This window comes from Bidens hawaiensis, unplaced genomic scaffold (assembly GCF_021521415.1).
Source record: "Bidens hawaiensis isolate Kalapana, Puna unplaced genomic scaffold, B.hawaiensis_p1.1 tig00017234_1, whole genome shotgun sequence".
In the NCBI taxonomy this organism is placed as follows: Eukaryota; Viridiplantae; Streptophyta; class Magnoliopsida; order Asterales; family Asteraceae; genus Bidens; species Bidens hawaiensis.
In genome coordinates this window covers 510,248-528,141 of record NW_027492606.1, presented here as the reverse complement: position 1 = coordinate 528,141, position 17,894 = coordinate 510,248, and the positions used below count along the sequence as shown (strand labels likewise).

The 17,894-nt window shown below is 35.0% G+C and overlaps 2 protein-coding genes and 1 pseudogene across 3 annotated transcripts; 2 read left to right on the top strand and 1 right to left on the bottom strand.

Moving 5' to 3' along the window:
• Window positions 1–2,547: 2,547 nt before the first annotated feature.
• Window positions 2,548–4,699, top strand: LOC143553410 (pentatricopeptide repeat-containing protein At1g20230 pseudogene; annotated as a pseudogene).
• Window positions 4,700–5,511: 812 nt separating this feature from the next.
• LOC143553409 (uncharacterized) lies at window positions 5,512–9,674 on the bottom strand. 2 transcript variants are annotated; one of them, XM_077043410.1, is made up of 8 exons: window positions 9,543–9,674; window positions 8,417–8,497; window positions 8,243–8,331; window positions 8,071–8,145; window positions 7,139–7,200; window positions 6,961–7,038; window positions 6,049–6,234; window positions 5,512–5,603 (listed from the first exon to the last, which is right to left on the bottom strand). In XM_077043410.1, the coding sequence occupies exons 1-8, from the start codon at window positions 9,663–9,665 to the stop codon at window positions 5,518–5,520; spliced, it is 780 nt and encodes a 259-aa protein (XP_076899525.1). In that variant the 5' UTR covers window positions 9,666–9,674; the 3' UTR covers window positions 5,512–5,517. The 2 variants fall into 2 exon arrangements, with proteins under 2 accessions (XP_076899525.1, XP_076899526.1); XM_077043411.1 differs by having other exon boundaries at window positions 6,049–6,231.
• A 3,541-nt stretch (window positions 9,675–13,215) lies between these two features.
• LOC143553416 (uncharacterized) lies at window positions 13,216–13,713 on the top strand. Its single transcript, XM_077043418.1, has one exon. It carries the CDS (start codon window positions 13,216–13,218, stop codon window positions 13,711–13,713), a length of 498 nt encoding a protein of 165 aa, XP_076899533.1.
• The last annotated feature ends 4,181 nt before the right edge of the window (window positions 13,714–17,894 follow it).

Genomic DNA, 17,894 nt, shown 5'->3' with positions numbered 1-17,894 from the left:
TACTACAAAAACCTCTAAATTTGGTGTACAGCCAAGCCAAAGCCCAAAACTATGAAATCAGGCTCATCAATTAGGCCGAACTTTGTCAAAGAATGCGCCCATCAAAACTTTTCCTTGGGCTTGCCATGGGCCCTGGCTCGCGTACGGTTACTGGTCAAAATTATTCCGATTACTCAATTCTCAAGCTTCAAATTATTACCATCAAGGTATCAACAAGCTATTGAATAAATCTCAAATTCTATAAGATTGAGAAAACAAGAAGATGTGGCAAATTTGACCCGTTTAGTAAATAGGTTGACTGTGTTCAGAGCCAACTTAATGATTTTGGAGACCTAATTTTCACGAAAGATAGAATTTGATTAGAAGAAATCCTCATTCTCTAGTTTCACGTAAAGAGAAAAGTTTTAGGTTCAAATTTCTTAATTTGTATCATCTTTTAGACCTAAATATTTCAAGCCCAAACTAAAAAAAAAATCATAATTTAAAATTTCAGTTTTACCGACCAATGCACCCTAGAAATTTCACACCATTGACAATAGAAAGTTAGAAATCAAAACTATATAAAAGAATAGTACAAAAATCTCTAAATTTGGTGTAAAGTCAAAGCCAAAGCCAAAGCCAAAGCCAAAGCCAAAGCAAAAGCTATGGAATCGAGCTCATTGATTAGGCCAAACGTTGTCAAAGAATATGCCCATCAAAACTTTTCCTTGGGCATGCCATGGGCCCCGGGCCGCGTCCGGTTACTGATCAAAACTGTTTCGATTACTCAATTCTCAGGCTTCAAATTATTACCATCAAGGCATCAACAAGCTGTTGAATATATCTTAAATCTACAGGAATGAGAAAACAAGAATATGTGGCAAATTTGACTCGTTTAATAAATGGGTTGACTATGTTCAGGGCCGACTCACCGATTTTGGAGACCTAAATCGAAATGAGATTTTGTGGCTCTTTCATGACAGTTGTGAGTCATCCACCTATAGAAGAGCAAACTAATATACTTCCCGGCTACATGAGAGCGAATAACCAACATTTCAGTAACACAAGAACCGATCCGCTAGGACTAGGAGAGCCGGATTACCAAGATTTTGGCTACAGAAGAGCCCTGACTCTTTGTAGTCGGCTTAGTCCACGTAAATTTGTTGGTTAAATACTACGTGGACCAAAGTGTTTCTTTGTGTGTTATTATATTTGTGTGGGCTACACGTATGGCTTCTCTATCGAATGAGCTTGCTTGTCAACCTCCGATCAGGTTGTTTTAGATTTGGTTATTAGTGAAAAACAAAAAGGTTTTATATTTTGAGAAGAAATTAGTCAACTTGAGTAATAATATTTTGGAGATTTGTTAAATGGTTACATTCAAAGAGCCATCTCACAGTAAACGAGCTTTATTTGAGGTTTGAGCTCGATAACTAAATGGGTTTTATTTGAGGCTCGGGCTTGACTCGTTTTGAGCCTTTTAAACTCCCGACGGGGAAAACCAAATAAACTCATCATGTCAAAACAAGCTCTCCGAGCACTCAACCATCACCATCACCACCATTCGCTACCATTCTCACCTCCCCTAACACCACCACTCTCCCTCTCACAAACCCGTGCCCAACACCTCCGCACCAGCCTTTCCCTTGACTGCATTTCCCAACCAATTTTCTCTCTCTTTACACCACCCACCTTTATGTTAAGGTTTATTGGATTTTAATAATCCCTATTGACTGGTATTGGCTGATAATAATCCCTATTCATTTTATCACCGCTGGCGGTCCCAAATTTAAAAAAGTTTACCCTCAATGGTCCCCCGTTAAAAATGACTTAACGCCGTTATACTTTTTTCCGAATTTCAAACTAATGTTATAGGGTTTTTGATTGGAAGGAGGATACGAGTCGATTGATGTAAAGCTTCGTTCGAAATGGTACTCCAAAACGACGAAACAATGCTTCAATTCGGTTGTTTAAGCTTACAATTAACAAAAATCAAGGCGTTTGGATCACCGTTTCGAGCTAAGTTTTACATCAATCGAATCGTATCCTATTTCTGAACAAAAGCCCTAAAACAATAGTTTAAGATTCGTAAAAAAGTATAATACCGTTAAGTCATTTTTAGCGGGGGACCATTGGGGGGCAACCTTTTTAAATTTGGGATTGCCAGCGGTGATAAAATAAATAAGGATTATTATCGGCCAATACAAGTTAATAGGGATTATTAAAATCAAATAAACCTTATGTTAAATAATAAATGATTCATTATTACACATTTCTCCTAAAATATATGAGTAATACAATTCATTATATTTAATAAAATATTTTTAAGTTAAAAATAAGAAAATAAAGTCTCTAAATTTAGTTCGATTCAGTTTTAGTTTAGTCTTTTTATACATACCAACAAATTTAAACAACAGTTCAAGTTTCTATGTAAACATAAAACCAAACATTCACACTGGGTTTTGTTTCGGTTCAGGTTCGGGTTCGGGTTCTCCTTTTCGAATTACTCCACACTTAACTTTTACTCTATATATATATACTCCTTACTAGCTGCTACAACAAACAAAATCCAAATAAACCCAGCATGTCAAAACTCGTACACTTCTCGACCCTCATTCACTCCTACTCAAAACTCAGTCAATTCAATAATATTATTATCACACTACACCATATGGTATCCGAGCATGTATTACCTGATTCGCGGGTTATTCCGTCAATTATTAAAGCCTGCAGCGGCTTAAATACTTTAAGATTCGGTAAACAGGTTCATGGGTTTTGTGTGACGTCAGGAATTAGTCAAGACCCGTTTTTACAATCTTCTTTAGTTCATTTTTACGTGAAATGTAGTAATTTGAATAATGCACGTAAGGTGTTCGATGAAATGCCTCAACCGGATGTCGTGTCGTGTAGCGCGTTGGTTTCAGGGTTTGCGCGAGCCGGGTGTGTTAAGGAAGCTAAAGTAGTGTTTAATAAGATGGTGGAGTTGGGTATAGAGCCGAATTTGGTGTCGTGGAATGGTCTGGTGGCCGGGTTTAACCAGAGTGGATGTCGTTTGGAGGCGGTGATGGTGTTTCGTGAAATGTGTTTGTCGGGTTTTAGACCGGACGGGACTACGGTTTCTAGTGTTCTTCCGGCTGTTGGGGATTTGGAAGATGTTTTGTTGGGTGTTCAGGTACACGGGTATGTGGTTAAACAAGGTGTTGGATCGGATAAATGTGTCGTGAGTGCGTTGATCGATATGTATGGGAAGTGTGCTTTGGTTAAGGATATGTCGTGGGTGTTCGATGAAATGCGTGAAAGAGATGTCGGTGCGTGTAATGCTTTGGTTTCAGGGTTTGCTAGGAACGGGTTAACCGAGGATGCGTTAAACGCGTTTAACCGGTTAAGGGATCAAAAGCTAGAGTTGAATGTAGTCTCGTGGACGTCGATCATATCGTGTTGTTCGCAAAATGGGTAAGACATTGAAGCCCTTGATCTTTTTAGGGAAATGCAAATTTCGGGTGTGAAACCGAACTCGGTTACCATCCCGTGCGTGCTTCCCGCGTGTGGAAACATTGCAGCATTAATGCACGGGAAAGCCGCACACGCATTCTCGCTTAGATCTGGAATATCCGATGATGTTTACGTCGGAAGTGCTTTCATCGACATGTATGCTAATTGTGGAAGAATAAAGTTAGCTCGAATTTGCTTCGATAGCATCCCCGTTCGCAATGTGGTTTGCTGGAACGCGATCATGGGAGGATACGCAATGCACGGGGATGCTGACGAGGTTATCAAAACATTCTGTTTAATGGAAAAAACCAATCAAAAACCCGACTTTATCACGTTCACTTGTTTATTATCCACTTGCAGCCATGGCGGATTAACAAACGAAGGCGAACAATTCTTTAACAAAATGTTAGACGAGTACGGAATCAACCCACGAATCGAGCATTACGCGTGTTTAGTCACGCTTCTCGGTCGGGCCGGAAAGCTTAACGAAGCGTTTAACGCGATAAAAAGCATGCCATTTGAGCCCGACGCGTGTGTTTGGGGCGCGTTACTTAGTTCCTGTAGAGTTCATAATAATCTCAAACTAGGAGAACTAGCTGCTAATAAACTATTTAACCTAGAACCGAATAATCCCGGGAACTACGTGTTATTATCAAACATATACGCGAATAAAGGATTACATCGAGAAGTCGATAGAATTTGGGATTTGATGAAATCAAAGGGGATGAAGAAGAACCCTGGATGCAGTTGGATTGAGATTAAGAACGAAGTGCATATGCTTTTAGCATGTGACACATATCATCCTCAAATGGATGAAATATTAGAAAAGATTGATGAATTAAGCCTGGAAATGAGGAAACATGGGTTTTTGCCAGTGACTTCATTTGTGTTGCAAGATGTTGAGGATCAAGAAAAGGAGCATATTTTGTGTGGGCATAGTGAGAAGCTTGCAGTGGTGTTGGGGCTTTTGAATACTCCACAAGGGTCTAGTATTCAAGTCATTAAAAACCTTAGGATTTGTGGGGATTGTCATGGGTTTATAAAGTTTGTGTCTAGAATTGAACAGAGGGTGATATTTGTTAGAGACACCAATCGGTTTCATCGGTTCGAAGATGGTTCCTGTTCGTGTGGCGATTATTGGTGACAGGTTTAGCGGAAGCTTGGTTTGGTGTTTGCATTCGCTGTCATGGCACTTCAAGAAACATATGTTCTAGATCAACGGTTGCAGCCATGGCTGGTAAACATTTAGCACGAACTTTTTCTTTGATTGTGGGAGTTGGTACTGCTAAATTCATAGTACCCCTGCAAACTTACCGTCTTTCTTGAGAAAGATATTTGTATAAAACTATAACCTAGAGGTGGCGAGATGAGAGGGGTGGCGATGGGTCAAAACGAGTACGGATCCCAGCAACTAAATATGTAGTTCTGGTTTGTCGATATTGTAATTATATGCACGCGCGCCTTCTGAGTTACAAGTTTTAAATCTAAGTTTTTTTAAATGGGTATTCTGGAGTTTAAAAAAGGGATACATCTTTGAAATGCTAGTAAAGTGGTACGAACCATCACCCGGTCAAGCCATGTACGTTTCTCGCTTATGTACGCTTAATTTTGCTCCTAGTTTCCACTTTAGGCCATTTGTATTTAAACATCATTAGTCGAAGAAATGAATAGCATAAAAAGTTGAAGCGGATTGTTTTAAGCTATTGTATCAAAAGCCATAATCGTTGGATTCAGGTATCAACTGTCGAGTCCGTGTTGGGATTGACACGCCAATGACTCATTTAACGGTCGTACACTATATAACCATTTATAATTTGCTTACAAGACAGGTCTTATTAAACAGTTAGATTATATAGGATACAAATATTTTTAAAAACATTAAAAAAGTAAAGAATAAAAAATTACAAGACAAAAAAGAAGCTCAAGCTCACTATAAAATGGCTAGCATGACAATAACAATTAAAAGCTACTAAAACTAAAGTCTTTATGTCCTAATCTGCTGCTGAAATACACAAAATATAGACCGCATCCAAACCAAGCCTTTCTTTACATATCATCTCCAGCTGCAGCCTGGCTCGGCCCGTTTGATCTAAACCCACGGCCCCTCCCACGGCCCCTCCCACGCCCACGTCCTGTAAAAACTCATCAAAACAAAACCAATCAGATCACAGGTGTGATAACAGGTTTAGGTCCAAAACTAGAGATGGATCGTGTTATATATAATATTTGTAACTATAAATATGTAATTTATATTTATATTTATAATTATATATAAATAATAAAACAATTAAATAGCTAACAAATAATCAGTGATTCAAGCTTGAGCTTTAAAAAACCGAGCCCAAAACAAGCCAAGCTCGAGCTCTAGTAAGTTAATATTTTGCAAACCTATTCAAAACATGTTGAATAGGTTGACATGTAACAATCTAGTTGTAAAGATATTAATCAAGTTGTTGAACTGTAAAAGAAGTTATCGAAACATAAACGAGTTAGCGGTTGGATCAACCAGTTTAATCAAACAAGCCAACCCGAATATGACCAGAACACGAACCATTTTTTAATATTAAAAGGCAATACCTCTTCCCTGCTGCACGGGTGGTGCTTCTTGATTATATCCTCCATCATACTGATCATCCATATAAGAGCCATTATTATAATTGTAACCTCCTCTTCCTCGGCCTCTGAAACTACGACCTCGCCCTCGGCCCCTACCCCGTGTGAAATCACGAGGTGCATCGTTTCCCCCGTCCTCATACTCGTCTGCTACACAACCATTTTAAATCTTGTTATTATTATAGCAATTTAGAATAAGAAGTGGGTCAAACATGTTGACCGCGTCCAAAAGTCAACTAAATTGCTTATCTCAAAATGTATTTTTTTTAAGGCAAATTATTTTAATTCCCGAGACTCGAACCCAGGACCTTTTGCTGCTCAACTCAAAATAATTGACTGTTATTATTAGGGTTGTTAACGAGCCGCAGTGAACCGTAAGTTCGTTTATCTAAAAAACAAACGAACATGAACACATGTCTCGTTCATTCATTTATGTCCGCGAACGTTTGTTTATGATCATTCAGTTATGTTGATTCGTTTAAATTCATTTATGTGCGTTAATTTAAGATTGTCCGTATATGTATTCATTTAAATTATGGGCCTATTACAATGTAGTCTAGTTTTATTAAGTTCAAATATCATCCGTTACAATTTAGTCTAATTGTATCAACTTTTTAAGCCCAACAGACAGATAATCAAATCATGTTTGTTTATATTCACTCATCTAGGTTCAGCTATATATGTTCATTTACTTCGTTTACATTCGTGAACCATTTGTTTATACCATTCACAAACAAACATAATCAAACACGGACACCTTCATTTTCTTAATAAACAAATACGGACAAGAAAACCCTGTTTGTGTTTGTTCGATTCATTTACAAGCATATAATAATAATAATAATAATAATAATAATAATAATAATAATATCATACCAGGGATGGTGGCTCGGGACCTTCCTCTTCCTCTACCCCTTCCACCACGTCCCCAACCCCGTGGAGTTGGTGATCCCTCTGAATAAGCAAGAAAGTCAACAGATCCATCCAAAAGTTAACAGAAAAAAAAGTAAAGAAATAAAGTATGCTAGAACGAACGAATGAATGACAGACCGACCTCCTTCATACTCGAATTCAGTAGCCACTTTCACCTGATCAGCTGGCAATGGGGGCTGATATCTGAAAACAATAAATTTAATAAGTACAATTACAGAAAAAATATAATTACAATGATAATCTGCATCTTTAAATCAAACAATTCAAAAGGTCAAAATTTTTAGTTGGCCCGTTTGACATAAAACACAACCAAATTAGATCTATAATGTAAATATGTCAAATTTCCACATTTAGAAATAACATAATTTCAATTGATCAACAATTCATGTATGCCTGTAAAAAAACCGAATGTTCGGGGGAAGTTTGTTTATGTTTTTGTTTATTTATAAACGAACTGACATGAACAAAACTTTTGTTCATTTAGTTAAATGAATGAACATGAACACATGTTCATTAAGGTTCGTGAACGTTCGTCTACATCGTTCATTTGAATCCAATTATGTTCGTTAGTTTACATTTGGTTAAGTTCGTTTGTTTATGTATTCAGTTAATCTTTTGGGCCCATTTCTTGTATTATGAAATTAAAATATAAAACTATTACAATTTAGTCTAGTTTTGTTAACTTTTTTGGGCCCATTACAAATTAGTCTTGTAATCTATGTTCGTTAGTTTACACTATTAACGAACAAACATTAATGAATACAAACATGTTCATATTTGTTCATTTTTCTTAACGAACGGGTTCGAACAAGAAAACCTCGTTCGCTTAATTGTTCATGTCTGATCATTTTTCAGTTAAAGTTGAACAAACAAACATGAACATGCCCTATTCTTGTTCGATCGGTTTGCTTACAGATCTAAATACATGTATGCCACATATAGTAGTTAGACGACACATAGAAGCATATACATATTTCCTTCACTAGTCACTACTATCAAAACCATATATTACAAAAACAAGAACACAGCAAACATAATAATAAACTAACTCACCCAATAGATGAAGTATTCAGTTCCTTTGTAGAGAGAGTTACAGTGATCATTGAAACATGCCTTGTGGTTTCTATACTGCAAAAGCACAAAACATAAATAAATTTAAATAATATTCCAATAAACATAAAACAAAGATCATTCATTTTCTATATAAGAATCAAGATTATCATACGGAAGTAAGCCTTCTTCTAGTGGTTCCCATGTATCAGTTATGTCGGTTGATCCAATGGTTGTGATTTGATGAAGTCCAACAACTCTCCTCTGTGATACAACTAGACTTTATAACTGTAAATACAGAATATAACAGTACATAATAAAAGATTTTAAACGTGAAGTGTTGTTATACCTTTATCAGCTCCACAATTGTTACAGTTTTATTGATTGCTCTGCCCATTGCTTTAAACACGATTTCTGATGATCCTTTTTCCTGTTAAACGATACAATAAGGAGATGTTTAAAAACACAAACGATTATTAAAAAAAAACTCACTCATTAATTATACAAAGAAAAAGTTTTCCAAAAAAGAATGACAATTTTCACATTAACATTCTACAAGGACCAATGATATGACTATCAAATTTAGTAGGCTGTTCGTTTAACGTTAACCAGACAAACGATCAAAAACAAAAAATTACACGAATGAAGTTTTCTTGTCCGTGTTCATTCTTTAAGAAGATGAACTCATTAACAGTATAAATGAAAGGCTCACGAACATACGTGAACAAGCATAACTAAACATAGATGAACAAATATAACTGAGCTAATAAAAAGTAAATGTGAACAATGTGTTGGGCACTCACTAGGGCCTAAAAGGTTATCAAAACTACTAAATTCTAATGGGCCTACAAAATCTAAATGAATGCATCAACGAACGTAAACAAACAAACTTTAACAGAAACAAAAATGAAAGCAAACGAATGAACATAAACGAATTTAAATAAACAAACAAGACATGTGCACATGTACGTTTGTTTAACTAAATGTTCAGTGGTTCACTGAACATTTGGTTCGTTTACAGGCCTAAAACTTAGCAAATTCTTGAACAGAAATTCTTGAACAGACTTCAAAATCACCCTTTACTTTTGTTTACAAAAAAAAGTGGCCAATAAACAAGAATAGTGAAAACATGTCTCTTTTCTAGCAAAAATTTAAGCATGTCAAAAGTTAGGTAATGAGATTTCAGCAAAGTAATATATGAAACAGATAATATAGCTCAAATCATAAATTAACTAACCAGAATTTCAAAAACAGTTAAAGCTGCATGCTTTAACAAACTTCCCAACATTATTTTTTAAAGATGAGCATCAACATATTTACATGATTGTGATGAACAAAACAATTAATAAAACAATGCTTTCACATATCAAATAGGCATACTGATTCTCTATGAACATGTTGCATTACATAAAACACTAAATCTATCCTTAAATATTACTTTTCTCACAGCCATATATAACTGATCGAAAGAATACCTGAAGCAAACTGATGGCATAGGTGATATAGTTCCGCATCCTACCCTGGCTGGTAATTCGAATCTCATTTGCATCAATTGGTTGCTCTGCTCTTGGCTTTTCCACCTTTTGGTATCGATCCATCTTCAAAACTCAAATCAACAAATCAAAATTTTATTTAATTCGCTACAAGATCATAATCTAACAATGTAAAACATTCTATTTTCTCAACATCTCCCTATGCAATCAGACAATTACTTAATGGATTAACACTCACAGGTGACAAAACATTATAAAAATTGAAACACATTTACCAACACTTCTCAACACAATATCCGAAATGTTGGTTTTTTGGTTTTTAAAAGTCGTCCAATTTCAGTTTTTTTTTCTTTTGTCGGTTTTTGGTTTGGTTTCAGTTTTTCGGTTTATAAAGTTTGGACCTATATTTATTTGTTAGTTAATTATTAATTGATTATTATATCTTTAGGCTAAAATATTTTGGTTAAAATGTTAAACTATATATTTTAAACGATTATTAAGTACTATAAATCTAGAAAAAAAATAAAAAACTATAAGTTCGGTTTGGTTTTAGTAACATACAAAATCGAAGCCGAACCAATTCGGTAATTTCAGTTTAGTTATTAATGCACACACCTACCTAATCACCAAAAAGTAGAAAACAATGGCTATGATGATTAATTTATTATAATCAACAGAAAATTACTACGTTCTAGAACCTTTTACGCATCTAAAAAGTGTGCAAACATCATCATTCAAATTCACATCACTAGCATACAAACTTCAAAACAATCACTCCAAAAACACGTAAAACAACTCCGCAAACTGGAAACACGAATCGGAATCCTAGCAAATAAAAAATATGTAAATTTATTAAAAAAAAAAGACAGTAGTTACCTATAGAATGAATCTGATAAATAAAATATATATAAATTAAAAAAAAATTAAAGGAATCATAATAAATCAATCCAAAAGGCAGAACACAATGGCTATGATTATTATAATCAACATTCAACATACAATTAGTACGATCTGGATTACGCATCTAAAAAGCGCACAATCGCATCATCATTATTCATATTCAAATCACTAACATACAAACTTCAAATAAAAATATAGAAATTCATAAATAATACCAACAAAAAAAATAGTTGCCTATAAAATGAATCTTAATAAATAGAAAATATATTAATTCATAAAAATAAAAAAGACAGTACTTACCTATAAAATGAATATTAATAAATAAAAAAATATATAAATTCATTAATAAAAAATAAAAATAATTTAAAAAAAAAACAGTATTACCTAATAAATCAATCCAAAAAGTAGAACACAATAACATTCAACAGACAATCACTATTCAAATTCAAATTCATAAAAAAAAAAAAAAAATACAGTAGTTGCCTATGAAATGAATCTTAATAAATAGAAAATATATTAATTCATAAAAATAAAAAAGACAGTAGTTGCCTATGAAATGAATCTTAATAAATAGAAAATATTTTAATTCATAAAAATAAAAAAGACAGCAGTTACCTATAAAATGAATATTAATAAATAAAATACAAATAAATTCATTAATAAAAAATAAAAATAATTAAAAAAAACAGTATCTAACTATACTATTAAAGCAAGATAATTTTTCCAAATGGCATCATTATATAGTGTCCACATTGGATTCCACATACATAATTCCCTTAAATATATTTTCCACCTAATTAACATTCATTAAAATGTATAACAATTCATTGAATGTATAAAATCCTTTGTCCATTATTTTTCTTTTAATTACCATTCTAAAAGTATATTAACTTATTCATATAAATTTAGAAAGACTAATCTTTAAATTTTACAATTCAATATAAAATTCTTCATTAATTTTTTATTTTATAATCATTTAAATCAATAACAAAAGTTCAACTATATAAATCAATACAATGGTTAAAATCTTAGAATTAAAATTATTAAATGGTGAATATCATGGACGAATCTTTTAATTTTTTTTATGTACATGTATTTCAATTTTAATACTTTAAGTTATAATTTAATTTAAATGAACATAAAATAAAAGTCATAAATAAAAATTATTATATGAAATAACTGCATATAATAATTTTTATTTTTATCATAATTTCCACCCGTGTGTAACACGGGATCTAACCTAGTTACCTAATAAATCAATCCAAAAAGTAGAACACAATAGCATTCAACAGACAATCACTATTCAAATTCATAAAATAAAAAAAAAGTTACCTTTAAAATGGATCTTAATAAATAAATACACATAAATTCATTAAAAAAACAGTAGTTGCCTATGAAATGAATCTTAATAAATAGAAAATACATTAATTCATAAAAATAAAAAAGACAGTAGTTACCTATAAAATGAATATTAATAAATAAAATATATATAAATGATTAATTCATTAATAAAAATAATTAAAAAAAACAGTATTACCTAATAAATCAATCCAAAAAGTAGAACATAATAACATTTAACAGACAATCACTATTCAAATTCATTAAAAAAAAAAAGTAGCTACCTGTAAAATGGATCTTAATTGACTGTTATGCTTTGATTGATTCGTCGTTTAAGCCCTAAACCGTTTGTGAATGGAGAGTTTGGAGTATTTATAGTTGCGGGTTTATTATTATACGGTTAATCTAAACCGTTGAACCGGGTAGTTGGCATTGTTTTCTTGATGTTGGACCGGTTGGTGTGTTATTTTTGACCCAAGTGTGTGTTGTGTGATTGTGGGTGGATCAATATTTTGGTCTCCAAATTTTGACCTATTTATTTAAAAAGTAGTATGGTACATGTGCGAAAATATAAATATAGTCAAGTAAAGATATATAATTTCAAACGTTAAGTTGTTTTTAGTATATTTTTTTGAGACAGTAACATTATTTTTAATTGCAATTCATATTTATACAAAAATAAAGTATTGAAATACATAACACTTACAAAGAATAACTTTACATAGTAGAATGTTTACGAAAAAAATTTAAAACTTTAAAAACTAATAGAGTAAAGTGTCAAAATCGTGCTTGAGGTTTTATCCTTTTTGCCACTTTCGTCCAAAAAACTTTTTTTGTGCATCTAGACCAATCTTTGCCAATGTAGTTCAAATCACCAACTCCGTCAATTTTAACAGTTAAATAAAGATCAATATTGTCTTTTGACTCAAAATAAAAAAACCTAAACAAAAATTCATCTTCATCATCTTCTTCTTATTATTATTATTATTATAAAAAAACAGATCCATAAATCAAACGAACCACCCCCCCCCCCCATTACCTTATCCGGTCGCTACCGCCACCTTCTCCGGCCATCATCAACAGCAGTGCCACCTTCTCGGTCAACTTGGGATGCACCAAGATAAAAGTGTTCATCTTCTTCATTCTAGTTGAACCCTAGAATCACCTTCCACAATTTCAATTTTAAAATTCTAGTACAAGAGTACAGAGGATAGTCAATATCATATGGGTTTGAATCGGTAAATGAAAACGAGCAAATCGACAGTAAACTTACTTCGAAATAGTGCAAGACTAGATTGCTGACGAGGAGGTATGTATTAGAGACTTATATTTACCATATAATTGTGTTGATTGAGGATGATATCCTTTCCATATCAATAGGGTAAATTTGTTATGTAAATCCCTATATATTGTAAACATGGGTGACAACAACCCACCACCACCTGCTGATAAACCGATTGCACTACATCCAGTCTACACCGTAACGAACATCCAAAACAAGATTCGCCCTCTTGATGGCGAAATGATCACCTACTCATCTGGGACAAAACTGTTCAAGCTCCATGCTAAAGGTTACAAAGTCTCCCACCATATCAACGGTACACCCCCACCGGCTAAAATGGATCTGACTTACGAGTCATGGTCCGAAATCAATGCCATAGTCCTTCAATGGATTTATGGTACATTATCCCACAAAATTTTAGTCCGCGTATTGGAACATGAATCTAATGCTCAAGAAGCATGGGATCGCGTCAAGAATATTTTTTTGAGCAATAAACAATCTCGAGCGGCGGCTCTCGAGACCAAATTCACAAACCTAACGCTTGCTAAATGTGCATCACTTGAAGATTATTGCCAGAAATTGAAAGAGTTGGCCGACCAACTTGAAGACGTCGACCACCCGGTTGAAGAATGAAGACTCATTATACAATTAGTTTAGGGTTTGCCACTTGAATATGCCGTGGCAGGGGCTCTTATAAACCAAAATTCAGGGTTTTTATTTGAAGGAATACCCAACTGGAAAGATCCTTTCACGCCATGATAGCACAGGCGATCTCTACCCTCTCACAGGACCTACCAACATTCCAACTGCTTGTCTCGTCATCAACACCAACACTTGGCATAATCGTCTAGGGCATCCTTGACATAATATTTTAAATTTACTTTCAAGTCATTTTTCTATTCCTTGTAATAAAGATGGTTCAAGTGTTTGTCACTCATGCCAAATTTCTAATAGTAAACGATTGCCTTTTCTTGATTCTTTATCTATTACTGTTTCTCCTTTTGATATAATTCATTGCGACCTATGGACTTCGCCGGTTATTAGCAATTCCGGCTACAAATACTACATGGTTTTAATAGACAATTTTACCAATTATGTGTGGGTATATCCATTAAAATTCAAATCAGAAACCTTCACTAATTTTTCCAAATTTCACAAATTAATTGAAACTCAATTTCACAAACACATAAAATTCTTTCAATGCGATTTAAGGGGTGAATTTAATAATAATGAGTTTCGTAATTTTGCCAACCAACAAGGTCTAACCTTTCGCTTTGCATGCCCTCAAACATCACCCCAAAACGGTCGTTCGGAACGAATGATCCGACGACTAAATGATATCGTTCGACCTCTTCTTATGCATGCCCACTTACCTCCAAGTTATTGGGTTGAAGCCCTTCACACGACTACTTATTTGCAAAAACTTCTCCCTCTAAATGCCTAAACTCTAATACTCCCACCTTTGCCCTTTACGGCCGACACCTAACGTACGATCATTTTTGGGTCTTCGGGTGTGCATGTTATCCCAATATATCGGCCACCATGCCACACAAACTCCACCCACGATCCATACGATGTGTTTTTCTCGGTTATCCTTCGGACCACCGAGGATACCGGTGTCTTGACCCACTCACCGGAAAAGTATATATATCACGACATGTCGTTTTTGACGAAACATCATTTCCTTTCACCGATCCATTACCAGATCACACTTATAACTTTCTTGATGATGAACCCGCCACACACACTTTCTCGTTTCCTACTCAACCTATTACCACTCCCACACCCATGGCACACACACGTATACATACCCACTACAAAATCCACCCAGCCCACTCAACCTTCAAATCAGCCCATTACAACCAACACCCAACCCGCACCTAGTCATGTATCACCATCTACCATTCCCTTATCTTTTAACCCCCTGCCAACATCAACTCCCAATCCACCTATCATTCCTCATAGCATGCAAACCCGAGCCAAGTAGGGTATTACCAAACCCAATCCTATAAACAAGCCTTAGCCGACCCAAATTGGAAGTTGGCAATGATAGATGAATTTAAAGCCATGAAAGATAACGATACATGGGATTTGGTGCCCTACCCGGATCAACAACCTGTTATACGCAGTTTAGAATGTTTGTTTCGGCATAAATTTAATCATGATGGTTCTCTTGAAAGTTATAAGGCCAGATTAGTTGTTAATGGAAAATCCCAAACAATTGGGATTGATTGTGATGAGACTTTTAGTCCGGTGGTCAAACCGGCTACTATTCGAGCAGTTTTATCTATTGGTTTATCTCGTTCGTGGCCCATTCATCAACTGGACGTCAAAAACGCGTTTCTCCACGGACATTTAAATGAAACAGTATACATGCATCAGCCTGCAGGTTTTGTGGACCCCACTGCACCGAATTATGTGTGCAAACTTAAACTATCTTTATATGGTCTTAAAAAGGCACCGTGGGCATGGTTCGAACGGTTTTCCACTTTTATTATTTCCAAGGGGTTCAAGCAAAGTCTATGTGACAGTTCTCTTTTTGTCTACAGAGATAGACAATCTATGGCTTATTTATTACTTTATGTAGACGATATCGTCTTAACAGCATCATCTATGGATTTTTTGAATCATATCATTCGTTCACTCTCGTCTGAATTTGCAATGAAAGACTTAGGGCCTCTCCACCATTTCTTGGGCATTACTGTCTCTCGTGACACCTCTGGTATGTTTTTATCTCAGTCTCAATATGCATTAGATATACTCGCACGTGCTTCCATGTCTTCTTGCAAACCATGTGCAACACCGGTTGGAACGGGTTCTAAATTAACGGCTGATGCCGGACCTTTAATTGACGATGCCACATCCTACCGAAGCTTGGCTGGCGCGTTACAGTATCTTACGTTTACTAGGCCTGATATATCCTATGCCGTCCAACAGGTTTGTCTCTTCATGCATGCTTCACGAGAACCACATCTTGCTTTTCTACGTCGCATCTTAAGATATCTACGGGGTACACTTGATTATGGTTTACGGCTTTCCTCGTCCTCTCCAAACACTTTAACAGCCTATTCCGACGCAGTTTGGGGCGGTTGTCCCGATTCCCGACGCTCCACGTCGGGCTATTGTGTGTATTTGGGTAACAACTTGATCTCGTGGTCTTCTAAACGACAACCTACGATATCTAGGTCTAGTGCCGAGGCCGAGTACCGGGGGTAGCTAATGCGGTGGCAGAGACCTCATGGATACGTAATTTATTATTAGAATTACACGTACCGCTTCTACGAGCCACTATTGTTTACTGTGACAATGTCTCTGCGATATACTTGTCTGGTAATCCGGTTCAACATCAACGAACCAAGCACATCGAGATAGAAATTCATTTTGTCCGCGAGAAGGTACGTCTCGGACAAGTTCGTGTTCTACATGTTCCGGCTCCTTTTCAATACGCCGATATATTCACTAAAGGTCTACCACGGGAACTCTTTCAGTCTTTTTGATCCAGTTTGAGTGTTCGGCAACATCACCATCAAACTGCGGGGGCATATTAGAGTATTATATTTAGACTTATATTTACCATATAATTGTGTTGATTAAGGATGATATCCTTTCCATATCAATAGGGTAAGTTTGTTATGTAAATCCCTATATATTGTAATTATTGATTGAGGGAATGGGATACGAAAGTCAATAACCTTCAGTATGTCCCTTACTTCCGTTTGATTAATTGTAGCAATAGTAATACGTTTGAAGGTTCAAATCAGTTTCATATCATTCGGTTTCAGGTTTTGAGTCAAGAGGTGTAGTTAGTTGATCGATATCGAGTCTTGATTCAAGCTTTTTACAGATTGCCGGAGTTGCGGGACGGTGGCTGGAGATGGTGTCGGAAAGACAAGGTAAGGGAAACAGGAAACAAAAACATTTCATCTTTAACTCCTTTAGATTTGTTAATCATTTTATCTTAATCCCTTAACTTTTTAAAACATTAAAATGTTCAATAATATAAGATAAGGTAAAAAAGACAATGTTGCCCCTAATTTAACGGTTAAAATTAACAGAGTTAACGATTTGGACTACATTGACAACGATTGGGAAACCTTAAGGGTCCAGATGCAAAAAAAAAAAAAAAAAGTTTTTTGGACGAAAATCGCAAAAACAATCAAACCTCAAGGACGATTTTGGCATTTTACTCAAACTAATATAAACAGAAAACAAACAAACTTCACTAACATTAGTCTGGAAAGCAAGCAAATCAGAAAATAAGCATCCAGAAAGTTCCCGATAAGCATCCAAGAATGATTCGGCCTTCTTTTTTCCTGGACTGGGAACATAGTTGATGACATAAACATTCATACATCAATCTAACAAACATGGTGACTAAGTGACTACGAAAACTGTTTTTACATTTCATGTGAAAAGTCTTGCACCCTAAGCACGTCCAAAGCACATTTAAGAACATAGCCAAATCGAAGCCTTTTTAAAAAACGACATGTTTTGACCATTATCAAGTCATTACGTTTTCAGAATGACCCATTTTAACCTGAACCAAATCGATATCCTCTAAAATTAACTCGTTATGACCCGAACCAAATAGATACAATTTTAAAAAGACCCATTGAAATCCGAACGAAAATCGATATCTTTTTATATTGACTCGCTGACCAAGCTAAATTGATACCTTTTTAAAATGACCCATTTTGACCCCAGCCAAAGCAAATAGAAACATTTCTAAAATGACCCATATTCATAAATAAAAATTGAAATAACACATATGAAGATTAAGAAGAAAAATGAAGGGTAACCTATATAACGTTCTT